This window comes from Arachis stenosperma, chromosome 3 (assembly GCF_014773155.1).
Source record: "Arachis stenosperma cultivar V10309 chromosome 3, arast.V10309.gnm1.PFL2, whole genome shotgun sequence".
Lineage (NCBI taxonomy): Eukaryota > Viridiplantae > Streptophyta > Magnoliopsida > Fabales > Fabaceae > Arachis > Arachis stenosperma.
This window is the reverse complement of record NC_080379.1, coordinates 170,449,272-170,471,075: the sequence shown is the minus strand read 5'-3', so window position 1 is coordinate 170,471,075 and position 21,804 is coordinate 170,449,272. Positions and strand designations below refer to the sequence as shown.

At 33.6% G+C, this 21,804-nt stretch overlaps 3 protein-coding genes across 3 annotated transcripts; 2 read left to right on the top strand and 1 right to left on the bottom strand.

Moving 5' to 3' along the window:
• Nucleotides 1-454: 454 nt before the first annotated feature.
• Nucleotides 455-2,330, top strand: LOC130969166 (F-box/kelch-repeat protein At1g67480). The gene is made up of 2 exons (XM_057894785.1): nucleotides 455-1,107; nucleotides 1,400-2,330. Exons 1-2 carry the CDS (start codon nucleotides 533-535, stop codon nucleotides 2,025-2,027), a joined length of 1,203 nt encoding a protein of 400 aa, XP_057750768.1. The 5' UTR covers nucleotides 455-532; the 3' UTR covers nucleotides 2,028-2,330.
• Nucleotides 2,331-7,664: 5,334 nt separating this feature from the next.
• LOC130969428 (nuclear pore complex protein NUP54) lies at nucleotides 7,665-10,582 on the top strand. Its single transcript, XM_057895137.1, has 9 exons — nucleotides 7,665-8,326; nucleotides 8,436-8,489; nucleotides 8,655-8,714; nucleotides 8,944-9,054; nucleotides 9,314-9,379; nucleotides 9,499-9,585; nucleotides 9,820-9,921; nucleotides 10,051-10,200; nucleotides 10,330-10,582. The coding sequence occupies exons 1-9, from the start codon at nucleotides 7,907-7,909 to the stop codon at nucleotides 10,447-10,449; spliced, it is 1,170 nt and encodes a 389-aa protein (XP_057751120.1). The 5' UTR covers nucleotides 7,665-7,906; the 3' UTR covers nucleotides 10,450-10,582.
• An 828-nt stretch (nucleotides 10,583-11,410) lies between these two features.
• Nucleotides 11,411-19,482, bottom strand: LOC130969373 (mannosyl-oligosaccharide glucosidase GCS1). Its single transcript, XM_057895055.1, has 22 exons — nucleotides 19,092-19,482; nucleotides 18,887-18,960; nucleotides 18,387-18,638; nucleotides 17,940-18,114; nucleotides 17,469-17,555; nucleotides 17,284-17,352; nucleotides 17,058-17,154; nucleotides 16,558-16,640; nucleotides 16,286-16,393; nucleotides 15,817-15,938; nucleotides 15,525-15,632; nucleotides 15,368-15,441; nucleotides 14,537-14,662; nucleotides 14,376-14,443; nucleotides 13,674-13,823; nucleotides 13,479-13,529; nucleotides 12,960-13,016; nucleotides 12,723-12,872; nucleotides 12,541-12,632; nucleotides 12,165-12,274; nucleotides 11,978-12,041; nucleotides 11,411-11,892 (listed from the first exon to the last, which is right to left on the bottom strand). Exons 1-22 carry the CDS (start codon nucleotides 19,398-19,400, stop codon nucleotides 11,748-11,750), a joined length of 2,571 nt encoding a protein of 856 aa, XP_057751038.1. The 5' UTR covers nucleotides 19,401-19,482; the 3' UTR covers nucleotides 11,411-11,747.
• Nucleotides 19,483-21,804: the final 2,322 nt, after the last annotated feature.

The following is a 21,804-nucleotide window of genomic DNA, read 5'->3' as shown; positions in this document are numbered from 1 at the left end:
ACTCCGTTTTTGTTATTCATTCTTTTTATATATGATCCTTTCAGTAGTTATGGATGACTTGAAGAGAATGGAAGCTAATGGTGGCTAGGCTAACTCTTGGCAAGTTCTATGGCCTACTGTGGTATGCCTATGCAGATGTAGCCCTATATTTTGTCAAGTTCATGAATTTCTAATGTTAATTTTGAAATGTAATAATCTTTTCTTTTGGCATAATATGTAGATATCTGGGCAATGTGTGAGGGAAGATTTCACTTTGGCAGCTTAAGATATAAAGGGAATAATACAAGTCAGGTAGCTTATTGTAGTAACACAAATTCTGTTATGGAACTTGAGTCAGAGTGGATAAAGCACAGAAAATCATCTTCTTATACTGCTCATGTTGTTCGTTCTTCCACATCTTGTATGCCTTGGTCTTGTAGAATCCCCATGGGTGAAGAGTATTTTGAGTTCCTATAGTTTGGTGCTCTACTCAGTTATACAGTTTTTACACTATTTAGTTGATTAGTCACAGTTGCGGACAAAATTTCTGTTCATGGTAATATTATATCTGAATGTGTTAATGATCATTTCAAAAATGCCTGGATGCATTGCTGGTAAGAAGTGGTTCACAGAACCGAATATATGTTTTTCTAATTTACCCAATAAGGAAAATCAAACACTTTCTAAGAGCAAGCATTCTGTGCTCTCTGAGTTATCGGATAAGGATGATGATAGCTCGATTCTACCTCGGCTGCCTGATGATGTTTCCAAGTATTGCTTAGCACTTGTGCCTCATTCGGACCTCCCGGCTATGGCCGGTGTTTGTAAGAGATGGAGGTGTTTCATTCAGAGCAAAGAATTCATAATGGTAAGAAAATTGGCTGGCTTGGTTGAGGAATGGCTTTTCCTGTTAACTGCAGATAAAGAAGGGAAAGGAAGCCATTGGGAGGTAATGGATTGTGAGGGTCAGAATCGTCGATCTCTTCCACCAATGCCTGGTCCAACAAAGGCTGGATTTGGGGTGGTGGTTGTTAATGGGAAGCTACTTGTCATGGCTGGCTATTCAGTTATTGATGGAACTGCCACTGCCTCAGCAGAGGTTTACCAATACAATTCTTGTGTCAACAGGTTTGTATTTCAGCTGCAACTTATCTTTTAGTATTGGCAACTTTCTACACATGTCAAAATCCTGCTGCATTGTTGAGTTATTGCAAGACAAATCATGATTTTTGGACTGTTTCATCAAACTGGTAAAAACTAGAAAGTAGGAACATGACACCTTAGAATGGGTTTGGATTGTGTGATCTAAGTCTTAAAAATCTTCGTTCATTCTAAAATTTCAAAAGCATATAACTTTGTAATTGATAAGGCTGTTTGATATCTGTATATCAATGTTAAAAGTTTGCAATTGCAATTGCAGTTGGAGCAGGTTATCAAACATGAATGTGGCTCGATATGACTTTGCTTGCGCTGAGGTCAACGGCTTGGTGTACGCTGTTGGAGGCAACGGAGTAGATGGCGACAGCCTCTCCAGTGTGGAGGTCTATGATTCAGAAACTGACAAGTGGACATTGATTGAGAGCCTTCGTCGGCCGAGACGAGGTTGCTTCGCGTGTGGATTCGAGGGGAAGCTCTACGTGATGGGTGGGAGGTCGAGTTTTACAATTGGAAACTCAAAATTTGTTGATGTTTACAATCCTGAAAGGCACAGTTGGTGTGAGATGAAAAATGGTTGTGTCATGGTGACTGCTCATGCAGTACTGGGAAAGAAGCTGTTCTGTATGGAGTGGAAGAATCAGAGGAAGTTGGCAATCTTCAATTCAGAGGACAATACATGGAAAATGGAGCCTCTACCTTTGACTGGGAGCTCCAGTATCGGTTTCCGGTTCGGAATTCTTGATGGTAAACTCTTGCTGTTCTCACTGGAGGAGGAACCTACATGCAAAACTTTGTTGTATGATCCAAATGCAGCCCCTGGATCGGAGTGGCAAACAAGTGAGATCAAACCATCTGGGTTATGCTTGTGCAGTGTAACAGTCAAGGCATGAAAAAAGAGACCTTGAAGTGAGTCATGGAGAACCATCAGTCTTGTTTAACTCTAATTCAGGATAATTATCAGATTCTAATTTACTACTGTTCCTTGGCTCTGTTAGTTCTATGATGATGTCTTTCCCCCCTTGTGTCTATGATGTATGATGGAGTATTTCCATTCATCTAGTGACCACTGATGGCTTCATTTTCCAAGTCGTGTATAACTGTATATTATGAGATGGTTATATACTATAATTTGATACGAGTGTAAATTGTGTTCTGACTTTTAATATATTGGATAAAGTATTAAATTGGTCCGTTACGTTTGTGTTTAATTCTATTTTGGTTTCTAAAGTTTAAAATATTTTACTTAAATTTAAAAAGTTTTATTTAGTTTTAATGTAGTCCTGTGGTGAAGTTAAAGTTAAATAATTAACGAATGTTAGTTTTCAAATTTGAAAAACTCATAAGTCATAACCAACTTTTTTGGTTGCCGAGAGGAGTGTTCTTCTTGCCGCCGGGAACTTTCTCGCGAAAAACATATTTTCAACAATGTTCTCCATGAGATTTTAAGGTCAAAGAAGATGCCTGATGAGTGGAGAAAGAGTACCTTGGTACCTATCTACAAGAATAAGGGGGATATACAAAGTTGCGGAAATTATAGAGGGATTAAGCTTATGAGTCATACTATGAAGTTATGGGAAAGGGTGATAGAACGGAGGTTGAGAAAAGAGACAAAGTAACAGAGAACCAATTTGGATTTATGCCAGGAAGATCCACCACTGAAGCGATATACCTATTAAGAAGGATGATGGAGAGGTATCGTAGTAATAAAAGGGATCTACATATGGTGTTTATTGATTTGGAAAAAGCGTATGATAGGGTACCAAGGGAGGTCTTATGGAAGGTTTTAGAAAAGAGGAGAGTAAGGATCGCATATATTCGGGCAATTAAAGACATGTATGATGGGGCCACAACTAGTGTGAAGACTCAAGGTGGTGTGACGGAGGAATTCCCTATTGGTATAGGATTACACCAGGGATCATCCTTAAGTCCATACCTTTTCACATTAGTCTTGGAAGTACTCACAGAGCACATCCAAGAGCCTGTGCCATGGTGCATGCTGTTTGCCGATGATATCGTCCTTATGGGAGAGTCAAGGGAAGACCTAAATAAGAAGTTGGAGTTATAGAGAGAAGCTTTAGAAGTGTATGGTCTGCGCATAAGCCGTAGCAAGACGGAATATATGGAATGTAAGTTCAGTTTGAGAAGGGAAAACCCTAATATAGAGGTGAAGATTGGAGAAAACATCCTAAGAAAAGTTAAAAGTTTTAAGTATCTTGGGTGTATCATACAGGATAATGGAGAGATTGAACAGGATGTAAATCATAGGATCCAAGCAGGTTGGTCAAAATGGCGGAGTGCATCTGGTTTTATATGCGACAAAAAAGTGCCTTTAAAACTTAAAGGTAAATTCTATCGCACCGCCATATGACCGGCTATGCTGTATGGTACGGAGTGTTGGGCGGCTAAAGGGGAGCACGAACATAAGCTGAGTGTGGCAGAGATGAAGATGTTGAGATGGATGAGTGGTTATACGCGATTGGATAAAATAAGGAATGAAGATATAAGGGAGAGAGTTGGAGTAGCACCCATTGTGGAAAAGATGGTTGAATCGCGTCTCAGGTGGTTTAGACATCTGAGAAGAAGACCGATAGAACATCCAGTCAGGAGGGTGGATGAGATGGAAGATGGACAAAGGGCGAAAGGCAGAGGAAGACCTAAGAAGACCATCCATGAGGTGGTCAAACGAGATCTACATGTAAACGGTCTCTCTGTAGACATGATACATGACAGAGCACAATGGCGTCGCTTGATTCATGTAGCCGACCCCACTTAGTGGGACAAGGCTTTGTTGTTGTTGTTGTTCTCCATGTGTTTAAACCAAAGCTAGCAATTTACAAAAATGCATCCGCTGTTAATTTTGTATCTTTTGAACTTATACATTTTTTTTCAATTATCGATTTTATTTTTGCACTACTGTCACATAAAATATTCTGTTATTTAATTTTAAATTTACGGTAGAATTATATTAAAGTTAAATATTTTTTTTTAAATTTAAATAAAACACTTTAAATTTTAAAGACTAAAATAAGATTAAATTCAAACACAAGAAACTAATTTAGTATTTTACAAAAGATTTAATTAAAATATTATTTTAAAATATGAATTTATAATTGAATTTTAATATAAATTAATTTAATTATAATTATATTTTACACACACAAAAAATTAATTATTAAATTATTCATATAAAATATACATCATAATACAAAAAAAAGATTATCAATTCAGACACTCTTATAAAATATATATTAAAATATAAAATATATATTAAAAATAAATTAAATATTATATATATATTTATATATAAATATATAATAATTAATTTAATAATTAATTTTTTTATATAAACATAACACATAATATTTGTTTTGTTAAACATTATATATATTTATATATAAATAATTAATAACTAATTTAATAATTAATTTTTAATTTGTACATGAAATTTTTATTTAATTAACATGTACTATTAGTATAATTTCTACTCACAGAATTAACCAATAGAAATTGATCACAAAATTATACCGCTTTGACATTGTAGAAGTTTTTTAACCAACAGAAATTGAACTCAATGAATTTGGTTAACTTTTATTCCAAAGAGATATTTTAAAAATATAATAATTTTTTTAAAATTTTTATAATATTTAGTATATCAAAATGTCAAAAAAAATATTCTTAACACGTATACAGAACCACAGAGAATAGATAAACCCTTTCTCAATTATTTTTTGGTGACCAGAGCCAAGTAAGAGGCTCATTATTTTAGATATGCTAGTATTATGTGTGTTATACGTTGATATAGAATACGAGAGTGTTATATATAGATATAGGACAATTTTTTCTAAAATTTGATAGCACAAATTGTACCACTCAATTTTTTGTAAGAAAAATTTGGTCTATTAAATTGGACAATTTAATTTATATAAGAGAAAAAATTTTAATTTTTGCCTTGGCCAATCAGGCCGTCTGATTAGCTTATTGTTATATTTTTTATTTTAAAAAATTAAATCGGGTCGTCCGATTTTAGTTAAAAAAAATTTTTAAATTCGCTAAATGTAATCGCGGGGTCCGATTTAATTATAATATATTTTTTAAATTCTATATAAGTGTGTGTAATTCGTATTGGAGTACTGAGATCACATCTGATTGTTCTTATTCGTCGTCTTCTTCTCTCAACTTTTCCATCTATTTATCTCTGTTCTTTCGTATAAAAAAAATTTTGAATGTGAAGTTTATTCATGTGACTGAGAAAAATGGATGATAGAGTCTTATTAAGAGTATATTATTTCGATCAAATTTTGTTACAAACAGTTGAAGAAGTAAAATTTATTTGTGAAAATCCGTTAGATATTATTATTCCATTCACAATATCATTCGAAGAACTAAAAGCTGTTATTTGCGAGAAGATAGGTTCTGAGTTGTCAAGGAAAATATCATGTATTTTATACAGATATCCCATGCCGGTATTTGGTAGTTTCATTCAATTTCAAACCAAATATGTAACTGATGAAGCAAGCATGTAAGAGATATTTTCAATGTACATTGAAAGTCACGCTCAGATATCATTCATTGAAGTGTATATTGAATTCGAACAATCTGAAACCGACCGAAATATTGAACGGAAAGATTACAACAGTGACCGTGAGAAAGAGTTTGAAAGCAATTACGAAATTGTTGGTCTAGATGGAGACGAAGACCAAGATGACGGCACTATGGCACTAAATGTGATTGACGTGGCATATCGGTGCAAACACTCCACCTCTAAAACTTTAAAATTACTCATAGTCATCCTTGTAACTGGAAGACCGTCTGTTGGAAGACAAAGAATAACAGCCACATCTTCCAGTGTCACAGCACATTCACCAACTGAAAGGTAAAAAGTATGTGTGCCTTTTGACTAGAGCATTTACTAGTATTTTCTGACATTGAACTATTTCAATTTGGGAAACATGATAAAAACCAGTAAATCGTAAATGCTCCTCCACCCTATTATTGTACCGATCCGGAAGCAATGGACAATCACATGTCAAATTTCATAAACTCTACAAAAACATATCAAATTATTAGTCAAATCATCAACAATTACTAAATAAGACATAATAATTGAAATCACACCACTATTATAGATAATTTTATTAAATCCAGTTTAAACAAATGATTTTACTAAATCCAATTTACTAAAGTTTTAAATAATTAATTTAACTGCTAAATTTAATTAACTGCTAAAAATTACGATATTATTATTATATATAATTCACTCATTCTATTTTCAATTGAGCATTGAATTACATAATTATTTATTTGTTTAGTCATAGATAATTCTTATATCACTAACAAGTAACAACAAACTACCTTACTACTAATAATAACTAATAAATAAATTCAATTCCAATTTAACTAATAATGTTTCATTTTATTAAACCCTCAACTACACTAATATATTTATGTCAATTAAAAATTTAATAACAAACAAAAAATTATTACTGGAACAAAAATATATATCTTACAAAACCCACCTAATTATTACTCAAAATTCCTAAACCTATTTCCAAAAATTATACAACAATTTAACGTCATTATTAATTATAATTTTTAAAATTATTACAAAAAATTTTAAACATGTATTTTTACTAATCTAACACATTACTCTAACTTAAATATTATCATTAATTAAAATGTTCACTAACTAACTACATCTAAATATATATTTTTTTTAATTATATATTTCTAATTTCTAACGATAATAACAATTTCTTAGCCTACATATTTCTAAATTCAATTTCTAACAATAATTCTATAACATATAATATTTACTTCATTTAAATATATATTCTTAAATTTTTAACAATAATAATAATAATTCTAAAATATAAAAAAATTAAAAAATACAATACATAATCAAAATAACTGAGATAATACATAATATAAAATTTAGAACGATCAACATTTTTATATTTTTGTTTTTTTGACATTGTAAATTTTCTTACATACAACTAAAAGAAAAAAGAGTTTTGGAGGCTGAAAAAGAAGAGAGAAAATGAAACTGCTAGTAGGGATGTAAAAGTGACTCGGAAAGAGTGAATTGATGTTGAAAGAAAGTATGTTGATTTAAGGGACACCGTTCTAGGGAGAAAGGAACACGTGACACGTGGCGAGAATCACATAAATCGGTCGGTTCGATTTGTGTTTCTTAAATTGGACCGTCCGAGTTTCTTCAATTAACTCGCTCCGTCCGATTAGTTTGTCTCTGACACCACGTTCAGGTAAAGCACGTATGTTCTCCATAACGCGGAAATACTTCAATCTCCTCTCCATATTAAAATTAAAAAGTAAAAACCCTTTCTCAATTTTTTTCATGTTGGCAAAATTATTGTTTACTATGTAAATGATAAAGAAAACAATAAATCTACGTTAACCATGGATACTACCTAGTGAGTAGTCACTAGTCACTAATCTCATACTTTTTGAGTTTTGTTTTTTTGTGTTTTTTTTTTTCGTAGTTGTTTTTTATTTGGGGTATGCGCGACTGCGCGTGACGGTGTGAGGAGAGAGGAAAGAAAACTCGCACTAATTTGTTGGCGCCGTTGGAGTCCGTTCAAACAAAGTGCAGACTCTCAAACACTCTCTTTACTCTCTCACTCTTTTCGTCGAACACTTGGAGTGCGAATTCAACTCCAACTGGGAAAGGACATATTTTCCCTCCGAATTCAGACACCGCCACAACAACTACTTCGTTACCCATCGATCTCTTAGATTATCAGCAACCAAAATGTTCGGGGCTTCTTCTCCTGCATTCGGCACCCCAAATTCAACACCTGCATTCGGTGCACCTTCCTCAACCCCAGCGTTCGGAACTCCTTCTTCTGCCCCAGTCTTCGGTACCCCTTCTTCTGCCCCAGTCTTCGGTACCCCGTCTTCAACCCCTGCGTTTGGAACTCCTTCCACGCCTTCATTCGCTACCGGATTCGGCTCTTCGCTATTCTCAACCCCTTTTTCCTCTCAACCACAGCAGCAGACACCTTCGCTGTTTCAGCAACCGGCTTCCACTGGGTTCGGTTTTCAGTCCAATTTTGGAGCACCGCAGCCACAAACACCGGCACAGCCTACACCATTTCCGAATGCTCAGTTGACTACCCAGATGGCCAATGTGGCTCCTGTTCCCTTCTCTCTCGCCGATCGGGATATTCAAGTAACATAACATAGCCCCTCTTTTTTTTATTTTTATGGGAAAAAAAACAACTTAATTTGTGTGTTTCATTTGATTCATCCTGATTGTTTTTATTGTATTGTTCGCTTAGACAATCGTTGATTCTTACAAGGATGAACCTACAAATCTTAAGTATGCTTTTAAGGTATTTCCCTCACTATTCTCAAAATTTTTACCCCTAAGTTAAGAAATTGAGAAAATCGCAATTTCCCCCCTTTCACTTGTGGGATTTGATCTTGTATTGTTCATTTCAAATTCCAAGAGCTGGGCTGGTTCATCTTAATTTTAGTCCATTGTGTTTGTTCTGCAGCATTTGTTGTTCAGTGTAACGGATCCACAGTTTAGGGTTAAGCCTGCTGGTGTTTCAGACGTAAGTCCCTTCTTGAAATCTGTGCTATTTCCTCAGTTCCTCTAAGTACTCTTGAGCTCAGTTTGGTTTCCTCTTCAACATTATGGCGAAGATAGGAATGAACACCCTGAAATTTAATGGGATACCAGACTGACTCTAATAGTTAGTTTTTGGTCTGTAATGGAATGTATCAAGCTGTTATCTTTGTGCCACCGCTTGTCTAATTATGGAGAATAGTTTATACTGCCAGATCATGTGGGCTGAGGCTATGGGGAAGCTTGAGGGAATGGAAAGTGCTGATAGAGAACGCCTGTGGCCCCAACTTGTTCAGGGTTTTAAGGATCTTTCACAACGCCTTAAGGTAAGCCCTTTTAATTTTAAGCTTCTAGTGAATGTAAGTTACTGTAATTTTTTTATCTTGAGGGTTGAACTGTTAGAATAACGTTCATACTTTGAGTATCTGAACCTTTTTTGGAATATGGATGATTGTCTATTATATGTTGGGTTTTTTTCTTAACAAAACGAATCATAACATTTGTTAACACATGAACATTGGTGCTAGCATTAGAACCTTTTATGCATGAGAAGTTCATACATATCTGATTCACATTGTTGTGCAGATCCAAGATGAAGTCATTGTTTCAGACGCAGAGAGATTACGTATAACCCAAAGCAACGTTAAAATGGTATTGCTCTTTCTCTTTCTCTGCTTTTCCATGTTCAATGTTAAAGTGGTACTGTAGTAATACTGATTTTTATATTAATCACGTTTTGACTATTCTGAATTATCTAATGCATTTTGCAGCTCCAAAGACATTTTCAAGCTGAGACTCTTCCTCGGACTCAAAGAATGAAACAGAAGGAACAAATTCTCCAGCGGCGCCTTTTAAGAGTAAGGGCTCCTTTTTGTGAAAAGGAATTGTTCTGTAGATTGTAAAATGGGTTTATTTTGTTTACCCCTACTCTTCCTCACCTCTCCAATTGTATGCCTTCAGTAGGACTTGGTTAATTTGTTGCTGATAATCATATTGATGAATTTTATCACCTTGCATTGTGTGTGTGTATATATGTATATATATATTGTTTGATATTTCATTAATTTATTTGCTCATGTATCTAATATAAGGTCATGAGAATAGTGGAGGCATTGGAGGGGAAAGGCTGTCGCATCCCCCTGACAAAAGGAGAAGCTGAACTCGCTGAGAAATTAGCCACAATTACCCGGCAGGTCTGTGTCCTTTGATTTACTGTTTTGCAGCCATAGAAATACTTTTGAATGGAATGTGAGTAAATGTTACATATAAGAGTGTCTTGGAATGATTAATTCATGGCTGAAGTTGAGCTAATATCTTTTCAGCTGAGAGGATCTGGAGCTGATCTGTCTAGAAGGGTACAAAACCTTCTAACAGTATCTCGTGTTCAGGCAAACTCGATGGGATTTGGTGGCTCTGTTTATCTTCCAGGATCAGCCAAGATTCATGATCAAAGTCTTGCTGACCTGCAGGAGGTAAGTTGTGATGAAACTGAGATTTATGCTTTAAAATTTGGATCTCCATGCACAAATATAAAAAGAAAGTTCGAAAATATTAAATTCAAAGAATTTAATGTAATAGTTTGGCTACTTTTCTGCGGGCAGGTTTTGCAGCAGCAGACGGAGGCCATAGGAAGACTTGGCAGTGTTCTGAAGCGAGATATAAGGGATATGGAAATTATGATGGCTGAGGATACAGCAACTGAAAATGGGAATTCATTCTGAGCTTCCTATGTATACTTCTAAATGATAGTGCTGGTTTTGCTTGTATTTTGTTTCTGTCCATCTGTTATAGCTGAACAAAGACATCGTTGGTAAATCATGGAAGTAAATTGGGCATCGTTTGCCTTGTTCGCTATTCGAAAATTCTTATGATATTTTAATCAGGGCTAAAGTTCGCTATTCGAAAATTCTTATGATATTTTAATAAAAATAGTTAATTAATAAATTTTGAATATAATAATCTAATTATTTATCAAGTAATATAAAATAAAATTTTAATTATTTTATATTTTTATGTTACAGTTTAAAATATCATTTTAATATGATTTTTTAATATTATAAAATTTTTTTGTATAATAATTAATTTTAATAAATAAAAAATACAGATATTTTGTATTTATGTATTTTATATTTAATTATTTAAAAATAAAAGATTTTGTTGCCATTTAAAATATTGTGTATTAAAGTATTGTCATTTAAAGCATTTATTTATGTATTATGATATTCTGTATTTATTAGAGTTTATCAATATTTTTTTTATATTAGTCTTTAATTTTAATCTAATAAAATCTAATAATCTATATAAATATGATATATTTAATAAGCACATAAATGTTGAGCTCATTTTAGGCATACCCACAATAAGAAATCAATGATCTTTTATACTATATAATGATATTTAAAATGTTAGATCCATTTAATTTAAATGGACGCTTTAGGCATTTATTGGTCTACATCTTTATTCATTGATTTTGTTCTCATAAAAATAATCGTCTATAGTGAAAAAAATTGTCAAAACAAATCTAGAACTTTGTCTTGGAAAGAATATGCATTTGAATTTATCGATTCACTTATTTTACATTCATTTTTGTTGACATTTACATAAACGTGTATAGCCATTTTCAGAAATAAACTCTGATTTGGTCTCTAAAATATTTAAAAAATGGTTTAACATTTAAAACATTGCTTTTGAAGATATTAATAGTTGGTAAGAAGGTATTGGTGAGTTTAACTTACGACAAAAGAAAAAGGCAAAAGAAAAATGTTTCAGGAAGAGTTTAACCTTACATGAGTTTATTGGCATCTTGCTTTATGGTTTTCACCAATCACATTCGGACCTAGGTATTAAAAACTTAAAAAACATTTTCTAGAATCTACGAAGGTCAATATTCAAATACAACAGCGTGCGCCACATCTCTTGGAGCCTTTGGTGACTAACAATCTTGCGGTGAGAGAAGGCGGCCAGTAAGAAAACCGAGCACATTTGATCTGTGTTGCTGCATGTAATCTCTGCTGCTTGCCTAAATCTTTTCATAAGCTTCTGCCATGATTAATGTCACAAGTGATGTCCAACCCGTAAATGGGTGTACCCCTTTTCCCTTACCCTTAACCTGATCATACTGTTCCCACAGATATCCACTCTGTCGATAATTGCGTACTATATTTCTGCAGTGAGATGGGAAAGATGTAATTCTTATAAACTAATATCAAAGATAAGATTCCAAAAGCACCAAATACACTAGAACAATACCTAATTAAATTGCTTCTCAATTCTTCGTAGATAGCTTTAGCTCTGTCCTGATAAGGGCCATTCTCTGAGATAAAATTCAACCCAAAGATTAGTTTCAGGAACGAATGAGATTTTTAGGGGTTGGGGGCTAACATAAGTTAATAAATTGAAAATTTTGCTACTTTCTTTTTTGCCTGTCCAGAATTACCTTTCGAGTAATGGTGGAGTGCTGAAAGAATTCTGTAATTCATGTTTATCCAAATTGTACCTCTCCAATATGGAGCATCATGCTCTGTGTTGCGTTTCATGTACATGGAACTGTGACACAAAACATAATATAGTTTTTGGTTCACTAGAATCATCAAGTGCTAAACAAGGTAACTAGAATAATTGAAGGTTTAAATGAGTTTTTGGTTTTGATCAAGTGTAGACATGGTAAGAAAAAATATTGACGTGGCAAAGATGTATCACATTATCATACTAAGTCAGGACTAAAGAAAAATTTATAGGGATCATAAAAAAGAGTACTTTATAGGGACTAAAATCACTCAAATCAAATATTCATCAGAGCAATGGTTATGGACCTTGTTTTGGCAAGAGAACGTAGTCCATAGTCAGTCCACAAGAGGCTTCGATTTGAAATGAGTTCAAGCTGCTTTTCCAGAATCCATGATCCCTGAACAAGACAGTACCGAATTATAATATGAATCTAATTGTGGAATCATTCAGACAAGGAATAACTTCGAAATGTGGAAATGCTACTTACTGATGGAATGATCCTTGTCATGAGCGGGAATAAACTCACATAACCAATGTGGGGAACAAATCTCAACTTGGGTCTCTCCAAAACTTCCCGGACAAGCTCGCGTGCAGCTTGATTATGTCCAACCGCCACTTCTTTCCATTTAAGTTGAACCTATCGTGGTTAAGCATGCAAAGAAAATCACATTCTCAGGCATGGGGACACAAGCATCGCAAATCTTGCGTAAGTTTGACAGTATACCTTCTCTGTATGATTTCCAAAATCAAAGTACGCACCATATGCAACATCAAAATGCATCTGTATGTACATGAAGCACAAATTAGGCATGTGAATGAATAATTATGGTAGACATGAAATGACTCTAGTATCAGCACACAATCTTATGATAAAAAGACAATCATCCTTGGACTGCTACACAGAAGAAGCAAAATTGAAAATCTCAATGGTCATGACACCATGGAGTGTGTGGAGAAGGCATAAAAGGAGCATGATTAGGCTTCACTCAAATGACATACTTTGGTTATTTATATAGTACAAAGAAGCAAAGAGAAACCGTGTTTTCTAATATGTAAGGACAATGGGAAATTTTTATAAAGTAGTGTAAGGAAGGAATCAAGTTTCCTTTTTGAACATCATATTTTCCACAAGATTTCTAATTTCTGTTACGGGTATGCGGTTATTTTCTTTTATCTTTATTCCTCACCTTCTTGCAGAGATGCATAATGAAATATCAAGCAAGATGGAGAACACAGGTAATACCTGGTTTATTAACTCAAGATCTGATAGCAACTTAGCTGTAGAACCATAATTCTGCACCATTTCATTTAAAATGTCAGTTAAATTGGGTGATTTAAGCTTCAACAATTCAGTTATCTACATTTCCCCTAATTTGTATAAAAAGTATATAAATATAATGCATTCCCACATAATGATAAATTTGTTTCTAAATTATACCTTACTAGGTTTGGTTTCCTTATCTAACAGCTCTTCAATGGAATGCATGCAATCTGCTGCAAGTGACATCCAACACCTAAGATCCAAGTGGCGCTCATCTTCACTTGGGTGGGAAGCACGTGGATAATCATCCAATCCTGAGGACAGTGTCTGAAGATGCCAGAATGAATGTAATGTGATACTTGGACATAATGCAATGTATATTCATGCAATAATTAAGGTTTCAGACACATTCAATGCATGTCAGATATGACTTCTCAGTTTCTATTAATAATAAACATCATCCAGAAAAATGAATCCTATTTTGCTTGTCAAAACAGATGGTAGAACCACCGTAATATAAATTAAGCACAAATGGCCAAAACTGTTTTTAGATCTATGCTTTAAGTAGGTTCATGTCATGTTACAATAAAAATCTAATAAAACTCAATTGTGGCTGTGCCAACAATAGTTTCCACTTTCAGTTTGCTCATGACTGTTCTACTCAAGTCACCTGCGTATGTATAGTTTAAATCCGGAAGTGCAGATGAGTCCAGAAAAAATGCATAGTATTTTAATTGGTGGGTTAAAATAGGGTGAAATTTTTTGAGATGAACTGTATGTGTTATTTTATACATGAACTCATTTCATAAAAATTTGCAATTCACTTTTACTGCCAACCAAATATACCCTAAAAATTAAATATACTAAACAGGTCAGAACCTTGGGATTCAATTCTCGTATTGTTTTATTGTCCCGTCCATGCCAGTAGTAGCTGCCCATCTGATTCCCTGTATTAAAGAGATGATAACCCAAAACTAGGTGAGGAAGAAACTAACTCATCTCAGCACTGAAGCACACATGGCATTAGATTTATAATATACCTGACTGAGTTGTATTAAACCATTGGAACCATGCTTCCAATCTAACAAAGGCACGCTCTAGGAACAGAGATATATCACTTCTATCCTTTGCATTAAACTTGTTGGTCTTCAATCCGTTAACTATATCTGATGGAAAACAAAACAGATTTTTAACCACTTTGTTTAGCACATAATACAAAAGGGATATTTCAAAGGCAATAGAGATGAGCAGACTAATTAATCAGGAACAAAAAGAATATGTCATGATCACAACTTCATATAAGACAGGACAAATAAATTTTTCAGAGTCTACAGAATCTTCATGTACCATATGAATATATGATATAATAACCCTAGCTTCATTCTGACGGATATATTTTCAGTTATTTTACAGAATAAGTTTGTAAGCAGCGCAAGTAATAAAAATAGCATCACAACCATAATAATTTCTTTCTGGCAGGCCCTGTGATTAACATGCATTCAACATCATCAAATCAATGTTAGTCATGCTTATGACCTAAAGTGAGGTTTACAGAGATAATTGCATTTGTCCAGCTTGGTCTCCACTCTCCATAAACTAATTATTCACAAACATTTTCGGTAACCCAGCACAATTATGCATGATTCCCTACTTAAAGAACAAGCAAATCAAAAGGAGTTGTAAGGATAAGTGGGCATTGCAGAGACAAAACCACACAGGAACTTTCTCATTATCATTCCCCAACAAAAGGAAAATCAGACTGGGGAGTTAATGATTGATTGAACACAATGGGAACATGATTGTAACAATAAGATTGAAATGAAAAGGTTACGGAAAAAGAGAAACATAGAAATAACAATCAACAGAAGTACCATTCAATGCTAAAAACAGAGTTGGAGGATTTCCATTTGTTGGATGCTGCGGAACAAATTCCTCTGGGACCCGACTGCAAGATCAGAAGAATTTGTCACTTGGGGAGCTAAAAGCTAAAAATGAATGCAGCAATTTATAGAAAATGTGTTGTAGTACCTTCGCGCTTCGGCTCCCAGAATTTGTTCACGAGGTATCCATCCATCAACATTCATCAAATCTAACCAGTGTCCAATGATATCCAACGAAATATGAATATCCCAACGCCTAGTTGATGTGCATAAGTGCAAAGAAAGCATACATATAATAGACAATCTTTTATTATTTGAAACCCATAAGTCTTGAACAATCCAGAAAATACAGTACTTTTTTCTGAGTAGAAATTCAAGCAAAACAAATAGATATGATGATTATGGTTGAGATAAGGATGTTACTAGGATGAGAAACTAACCAGATTAGAAGTTGATGAAAGCCTTCATCCCATAAAAATCCTCTTGGAAAGGAAGATCGACCTGGTACAGCTGTATAAAGCTCAGCAGGCCAATATGATACATACTTAACATGCTCTTCAAGCTGCAAACGAAAACAACATACAGCATAAGTGCGAGTTCCAAATTGCTTGTAGCAAAAAGCACAAGATAGCATTATGACTGAAAACTAAAACCACCCACATATTAATAAAAGAATAGCAAATCTGCTGTTAGGATGAGAAGATAACAAGGAAAAGGGTAAAGAAAGGTAAATTGGTATAGATTATCAACTGACACCAAAACAGTTTTCTGCTTAAAATCAATTTACCTATGGAAAAGATAAAACGTGAAGATGTCCATATTTAGTATAACCACAAGCCGTGTTATATGGCACTATGGGGTAAATACTTTTCAATAAGGACTAACAAATAATAAACAAAAGTAACTTACATTGAGGGTTCTTGGAATTGCAATTACTGACTGCCCATAAAAGTAACCAATGCCACCTAACAAGTTCCCTACAGCAGCCTTACCAACAGATATGGATTCTGAATCCACCTGGAATCAAAGATAACTTGGGATTCAAACAACTTCTCCTATCTTGAGAGAGAAAGGGGAAGACTTGAGATTCAAACATTTCCCCCCTTGAGAAGAGAAGAAATTATGGAAAATCATAAAGTGAAATAAAAATTGAATAAGGAAAAGGACAATGAAATTAGTACCTTCTCAGCCAAACTGAAAACATCTTCAAACTTTTTGTCAAATGCTTGTTTCTTATCATTCAGTTGACTGGTCAATGAGGTGCCTAAGATTGAGCAGAGAAAAACAAACAAACAAAAAATTACACACTGATTTAGCTAGCTGCGATTGAATTTTGTTGTTTAAAAAAGATTAAAAAATCTACATCAGAAAAGAGTAGCCAATTTCTCTTTAAAGGTATTAAGATTTAAAAGCAAAAGAATCATAAGAGACAAACCAAAAGCCAAAAGAAATGAATTCAAAAGCACAGGAGACATAAATGATTATCTTTCAAATTTCAGCCTCAATATTATTTAGCACATATTAGTTACAAAATTGTATAAGCCCTCTTAATGTCCATCCACAAGCAGCTCAGAGCAATGACCAACTCTCACAACATAATAATTTCTAGATTTATTCACCTTCATTTAAGTGCATTTACATTTCATGTTTTTGAGAAACAATTTATAGAAGTGGAAAAAACCTGTTAACTGACTAACACGCTCGTCTACTCTTGAGCTTTCCGAACCAGTTCCAGAAAGAAGTGCAATATCTGTTGTGAAAGGAAATCCACCGATAATCTGCAGCAAAAAGATGTGTGTGTAAGAGTGTGTGTGCGTGTATTGAAGAGTAAGACAAACTAAATTTAAACATTTATAATTGTCAAATGGACCTCACAAAGAGCATATGTAATTAAATGTTTATATTACCTGAAAAACTAACACATTTGGAGAATCAACTGATGAGTCAGACAGCTGTAATCGAGCATGGTTTCTTATCTACTATGACATGCACAGCAGCAGAAACGTCAACGGAAAGACCAAAAGCAAAAAAAAAAAAAAAAAAATCCAAAATTATACAACAAAATTAATTGAACTGGAACACCTAAACATACTTGTGATGCAAGATTTTCCTCAACAAGATCAGATAAATTATGAAAGTGAGGGGTGCGAAATCCAGAATAATGCAGCTCTAAATCATCCTGTAAAAAAAAATTATTCGGTTAATAACAGGTTACTTGGATGCATACATACGATAACAAAAGAATGACAAATTGACAATTAAATGTAATATATTAGGGCAAGAACACAAATGGATTATAAAGGTAAATTAAAGGTCCAAAGAAAAAGGATAGTAAACTTTCATGAGGTGCTGTTATGCTCAAGTGATATGCATGATTCAAGATATGGAGATTCACAAGCTTATTCCTAAACTGTTTCAAAGAAGAAAATCGCACTTTCAAGGTGCTGCTTAAAGGAAATGTAGGACATTTATAACCAGAAAACCATAAACACAAAAACAAGAAGTCGTAGTACGAACAACATTATCTTGAATATTCAACCAAAACACCATGTCCTATCATTACCGTTGATTTTAAATGCAGCTGCCAATTTCCAATATCCAGTCGAGAGCCAGATGCAAGCAAAGAATCCTCATGAATGTTCAACTTTTCTCTACTTAGATCCAGAACATTACCACCTTCATCAGCCAAATAGAAAAAAAGCTGGGCACCTTTCCCAAACTCCTCGTTCCACTCAGACCTGAGATTGGACCACAAGATAAAGTTCACCATAACAGATCAATAGACAGATATGAGACTCATACTGGGAAACAAAAAGCAACTCGGACCAGAAATTAAGATCAGTGTTAGATTTTATGTTATCATCTTCTAGGAGGAAAAATCAGACCAAAAGCCAAAAATGATTTAACAGGATTGCTAGTATCTACTTTGTCCAAAAAAACCGACTAACAAAATTTTTCCACCCTTAACACTTATAGTGGAAAGTGATTTGAAAGCAATTACATGACTTACTTATTGATGTGCACACTAATTCGAACTGCCCAATCCCCTCCGTAACCACTGCCACCCACCTTTGATTTTAAAAACTCAGTAGCCAAAGTCATGCCATGATCTGCCAGCAACTGATGCCCGAATTCACGGCCATCATGCTTTGTCCAACCATAAGTGCCAAGATCATCCTCATCTTTGCAGACATGTCGCAAGTGATACCTTCCATCCTTCACACCAATCCACATCAATCCAGCCATCAAAGACTGTGAAGTCCTGACATAACCAACCAACCAAACAAACAAACAAAAATATATATTGTTAGAAGCTTAGAATGCTTGCAGAATCAAATTTCGTTGATATCAGTATCCTAAATACAAAATCTAAGCCAGACATGGCACTCATTTTACCCACAATTCTTATATTTAGCCTCCAAAATAGTCTCGCTTCCGTGTCAGCTCGAACAACCTTGTTTAACCAAACTCTTTACAGAAACTATTTACTAAAACAAATAAAGACGATACCTGGCACGAATTCCAAGATAAAGATGGGGACGATAAGTTCCCCAATACAAACTCTCCCTGTGTTCACCTTGAAACTGCAGCGCGAAAAAAAATAAATCATTCACGCGCGTCAATCTTCGGAATCACAAAGTTAAGAAAAATGGAGGAAAAAAACTCAGAATAACAATTAGATAATGGAGGGAATAATGTTAAGCGAGAGTTTCACCTGAGGAAGGTCCATAATCTTGGGGGCAGGAAGCGGCGTTACGGCGCGAGGGAGCTCGGGTTCGGCGGTGGAATTGACAAGGTGAAAGATCAGAAACAAGATTACGAAGAATGCCACCACGGTGATAAGGAGCACCACCTTCAGGTTCGGATTGTTGAATAGCGGAATGGTGCTTCCGTACTTGCTCCTCTCTCTCCGACGCTTCAGCTTCAACTTCGCTTCCCGGAGTGAGGCATCGTCGTCTCCGCCGTCAGGATCGGCGGAGGATCTGGCTCTGCTCCGAGTGGTTCTTCTTCCGCTTCCGGTCATTTATGGTTTCAGTCACTCGATCGCAAAGTCACAACGTCGCGTAGGTGCTGCTGAGGACCTGGCAAGGACTCGTATGAGTGAACTCTCTATGTACAAAAATATAATACTAAGATTGAAAGCTCAGAATTATATACTATATCATAAATGGGTGCAAACATTTAGATTTAGATTTAATCTATTCTTCTATTCTTAATATATATAAAAGTAGATACATAAGCAAGCACCACATTATTTTTGAGACATTTCTTTCCTCCTACTAATGCTATGTCAGCGATATTACTTACTTGGCACAACTTTAGAATCAATCACTCAATTCTTGCCAAATCAACTATTTTTTCCAAATCAGCAAAAAAATAAAATATACAAATAAAAAACTCAAAAATAGAATCCAATAAATTTGTAACCTTCAAATATATTGAATTCATATTCCTATATTTATTATATCTTACCGTTATAAACAATACAATAAATTTATAACCGCAATAATTAATTCAAAAATTAAAAGTTTAAAAAATAAAAATTATATTTTATTATTATAATTATGTTTATTATAATCATTTTAATTTTTGCTCATGAGTTATACCTCAAATAGCATAGTCTCCCATATTGGTCGCAAGTTCGAGTCTCTGTATCTTTGGTAAAAAAAATAATCATTTTAATTTTTAAAAGTAACACTAGGTACAAAGAACTATTATTGTAGTTTTTACTTATTATTAAAAACAAATTCTATTTTATTTTACCAATATAAATTTTAAAAAGAATATTTGAAAACTAAAAAAAACAAATTTATTAAAAGAGTATCAAAACGAAATCAAAAAATATATGATATTAGACATACATTTTCATATATTAGATACATTCGTAGTATATAAGATGCATCATACATGCATATTTACCTCAAAACACTAATTAACTATTTTCTTTTTTTTTACTAAAAATGTTTAACTTTTAGCTTTTGTTACGTATATTTGTACATATAAGATGCATGGATACAAATCTAAATATATAATTATTACAATAATTATGTTGACCGCAACTCCATAAGTTTAGGCTATTGACTATGCAATTGCATTGCCAACTTTAGAATAATTATTATTTGGCACAATTTTAGAATTAACTACTCAATTCTTGCCAAATCAACTATTATTTTTAAATCAGTAAAAAAAATATATACAAATAAAAAACTAAAAAATAGAATCCAATAAATTTGTAACCTCTATATACATTGAATTCATATTCCTATATTTATTATATATTACCGTTATAAACAATACAATAAATTTATAACCGCAACAATTAATTTATTAATTTTTATAAATAACTCACTAAAGGTAATAAACATCCATATTACAAATCTCATAATAATATTATTAATCATAATAAATTTTACGTTATAAGTATTTAAATTCCATACCATTTAAACTACATATATAAGTCTTTTATTACTATTCCTTCACCTAACATCAAATTTAGCACATAAAATTTATTTTTGAACTGCACATCTCAAACTTACTCAATAGAGCATCATTCTTTCAGAGTAGAACGATTAGAAATCGAATAACTATCCAAGATCTAATGGCCATGCAATGAGAATCTGATGATGGGGTATGACAAAAAAAATCACAACATGCATCATACATTCATACTTACTCAAATACTATATACTTCACAATTTTAGCAACTATAAACGAAATTGATGACAAATTAAGATGAAACTATGTTAAATGTAAAAAGTGTCAGAAGAAAGCATATAAAAAAAAGAAACAACTACATTTGTGGCACATGTAATCAAACACCACAATATCCAACAATAAGGTAACTTTATATACTTTTTATAATCTCATCTATCAAATTATTAGTTGCTAGCCCAATACTTATTTTAGGTTCAGAATTCAATTAAAGGTTTTAGATCAAAGTGTTAACTTTTATACTATTTGATGGCGACGCAAAAAACTTATTGGGCACAACAGTTTCAAATCTAATGATATTTTAGAAAAATAATGACATTGAAGCACCACCCGATCTAGAGATTAAGGAGAAGGAAAACCATACAAATTCAAGACACATCTTCGAAAAAAGAACATACATACAAAGATAGAACAAAATAATACAATAGAAAATACATCAAACTCAACAATTCATAAAGAACATGTCTTCGCAAGAACCTACTACAAAAAGAAGAAAGCACCAACTCTAACAACCAAAAAAAAAAAGAAGACGAGCGCCACATAAGATGACTAAGTCCATCAACTAAAACAAATGCAAAAATCAAACCACCAAATAAAAATGTCACTTTGTACAACTTTAACATCCAAATTTTTTATACTACAAATTATTTAAAATAAAACACCTTTTAAATTTAACTTTAATTTACACATATTTAATTTATTTCTACAAAACATAA

Excerpts from the sequence above, each read along its gene's own strand:
- LOC130969166 (XM_057894785.1), top strand. The coding sequence starts at position 533 with ATGGTAATATTATATCTGAATGTGTTAATGATCATTTCAAAAATGCCT. Across the intron at positions 1,108-1,399 it reads TACAATTCTTGTGTCAACAG|TTGGAGCAGGTTATCAAACA; the intron begins GTTTGTATTTCA and ends TTGCAATTGCAG.
- LOC130969428 (XM_057895137.1), top strand. The coding sequence starts at position 7,907 with ATGTTCGGGGCTTCTTCTCCTGCATTCGGCACCCCAAATTCAACACCT. Across the intron at positions 9,586-9,819 it reads TCCAGCGGCGCCTTTTAAGA|GTCATGAGAATAGTGGAGGC; the intron begins GTAAGGGCTCCT and ends ATCTAATATAAG. Across the intron at positions 9,922-10,050 it reads TAGCCACAATTACCCGGCAG|CTGAGAGGATCTGGAGCTGA; the intron begins GTCTGTGTCCTT and ends ATATCTTTTCAG.
- LOC130969373 (XM_057895055.1), bottom strand. The coding sequence starts at position 19,400 with ATGACCGGAAGCGGAAGAAGAACCACTCGGAGCAGAGCCAGATCCTCC. Across the intron at positions 12,633-12,722 it reads TGACAAGGATCATTCCATCA|GGATCATGGATTCTGGAAAA; the intron begins GTAAGTAGCATT and ends TGTCTTGTTCAG. Across the intron at positions 12,275-12,540 it reads CGTTCTCTTGCCAAAACAAG|TTCCATGTACATGAAACGCA; the intron begins GTCCATAACCAT and ends TTTGTGTCACAG.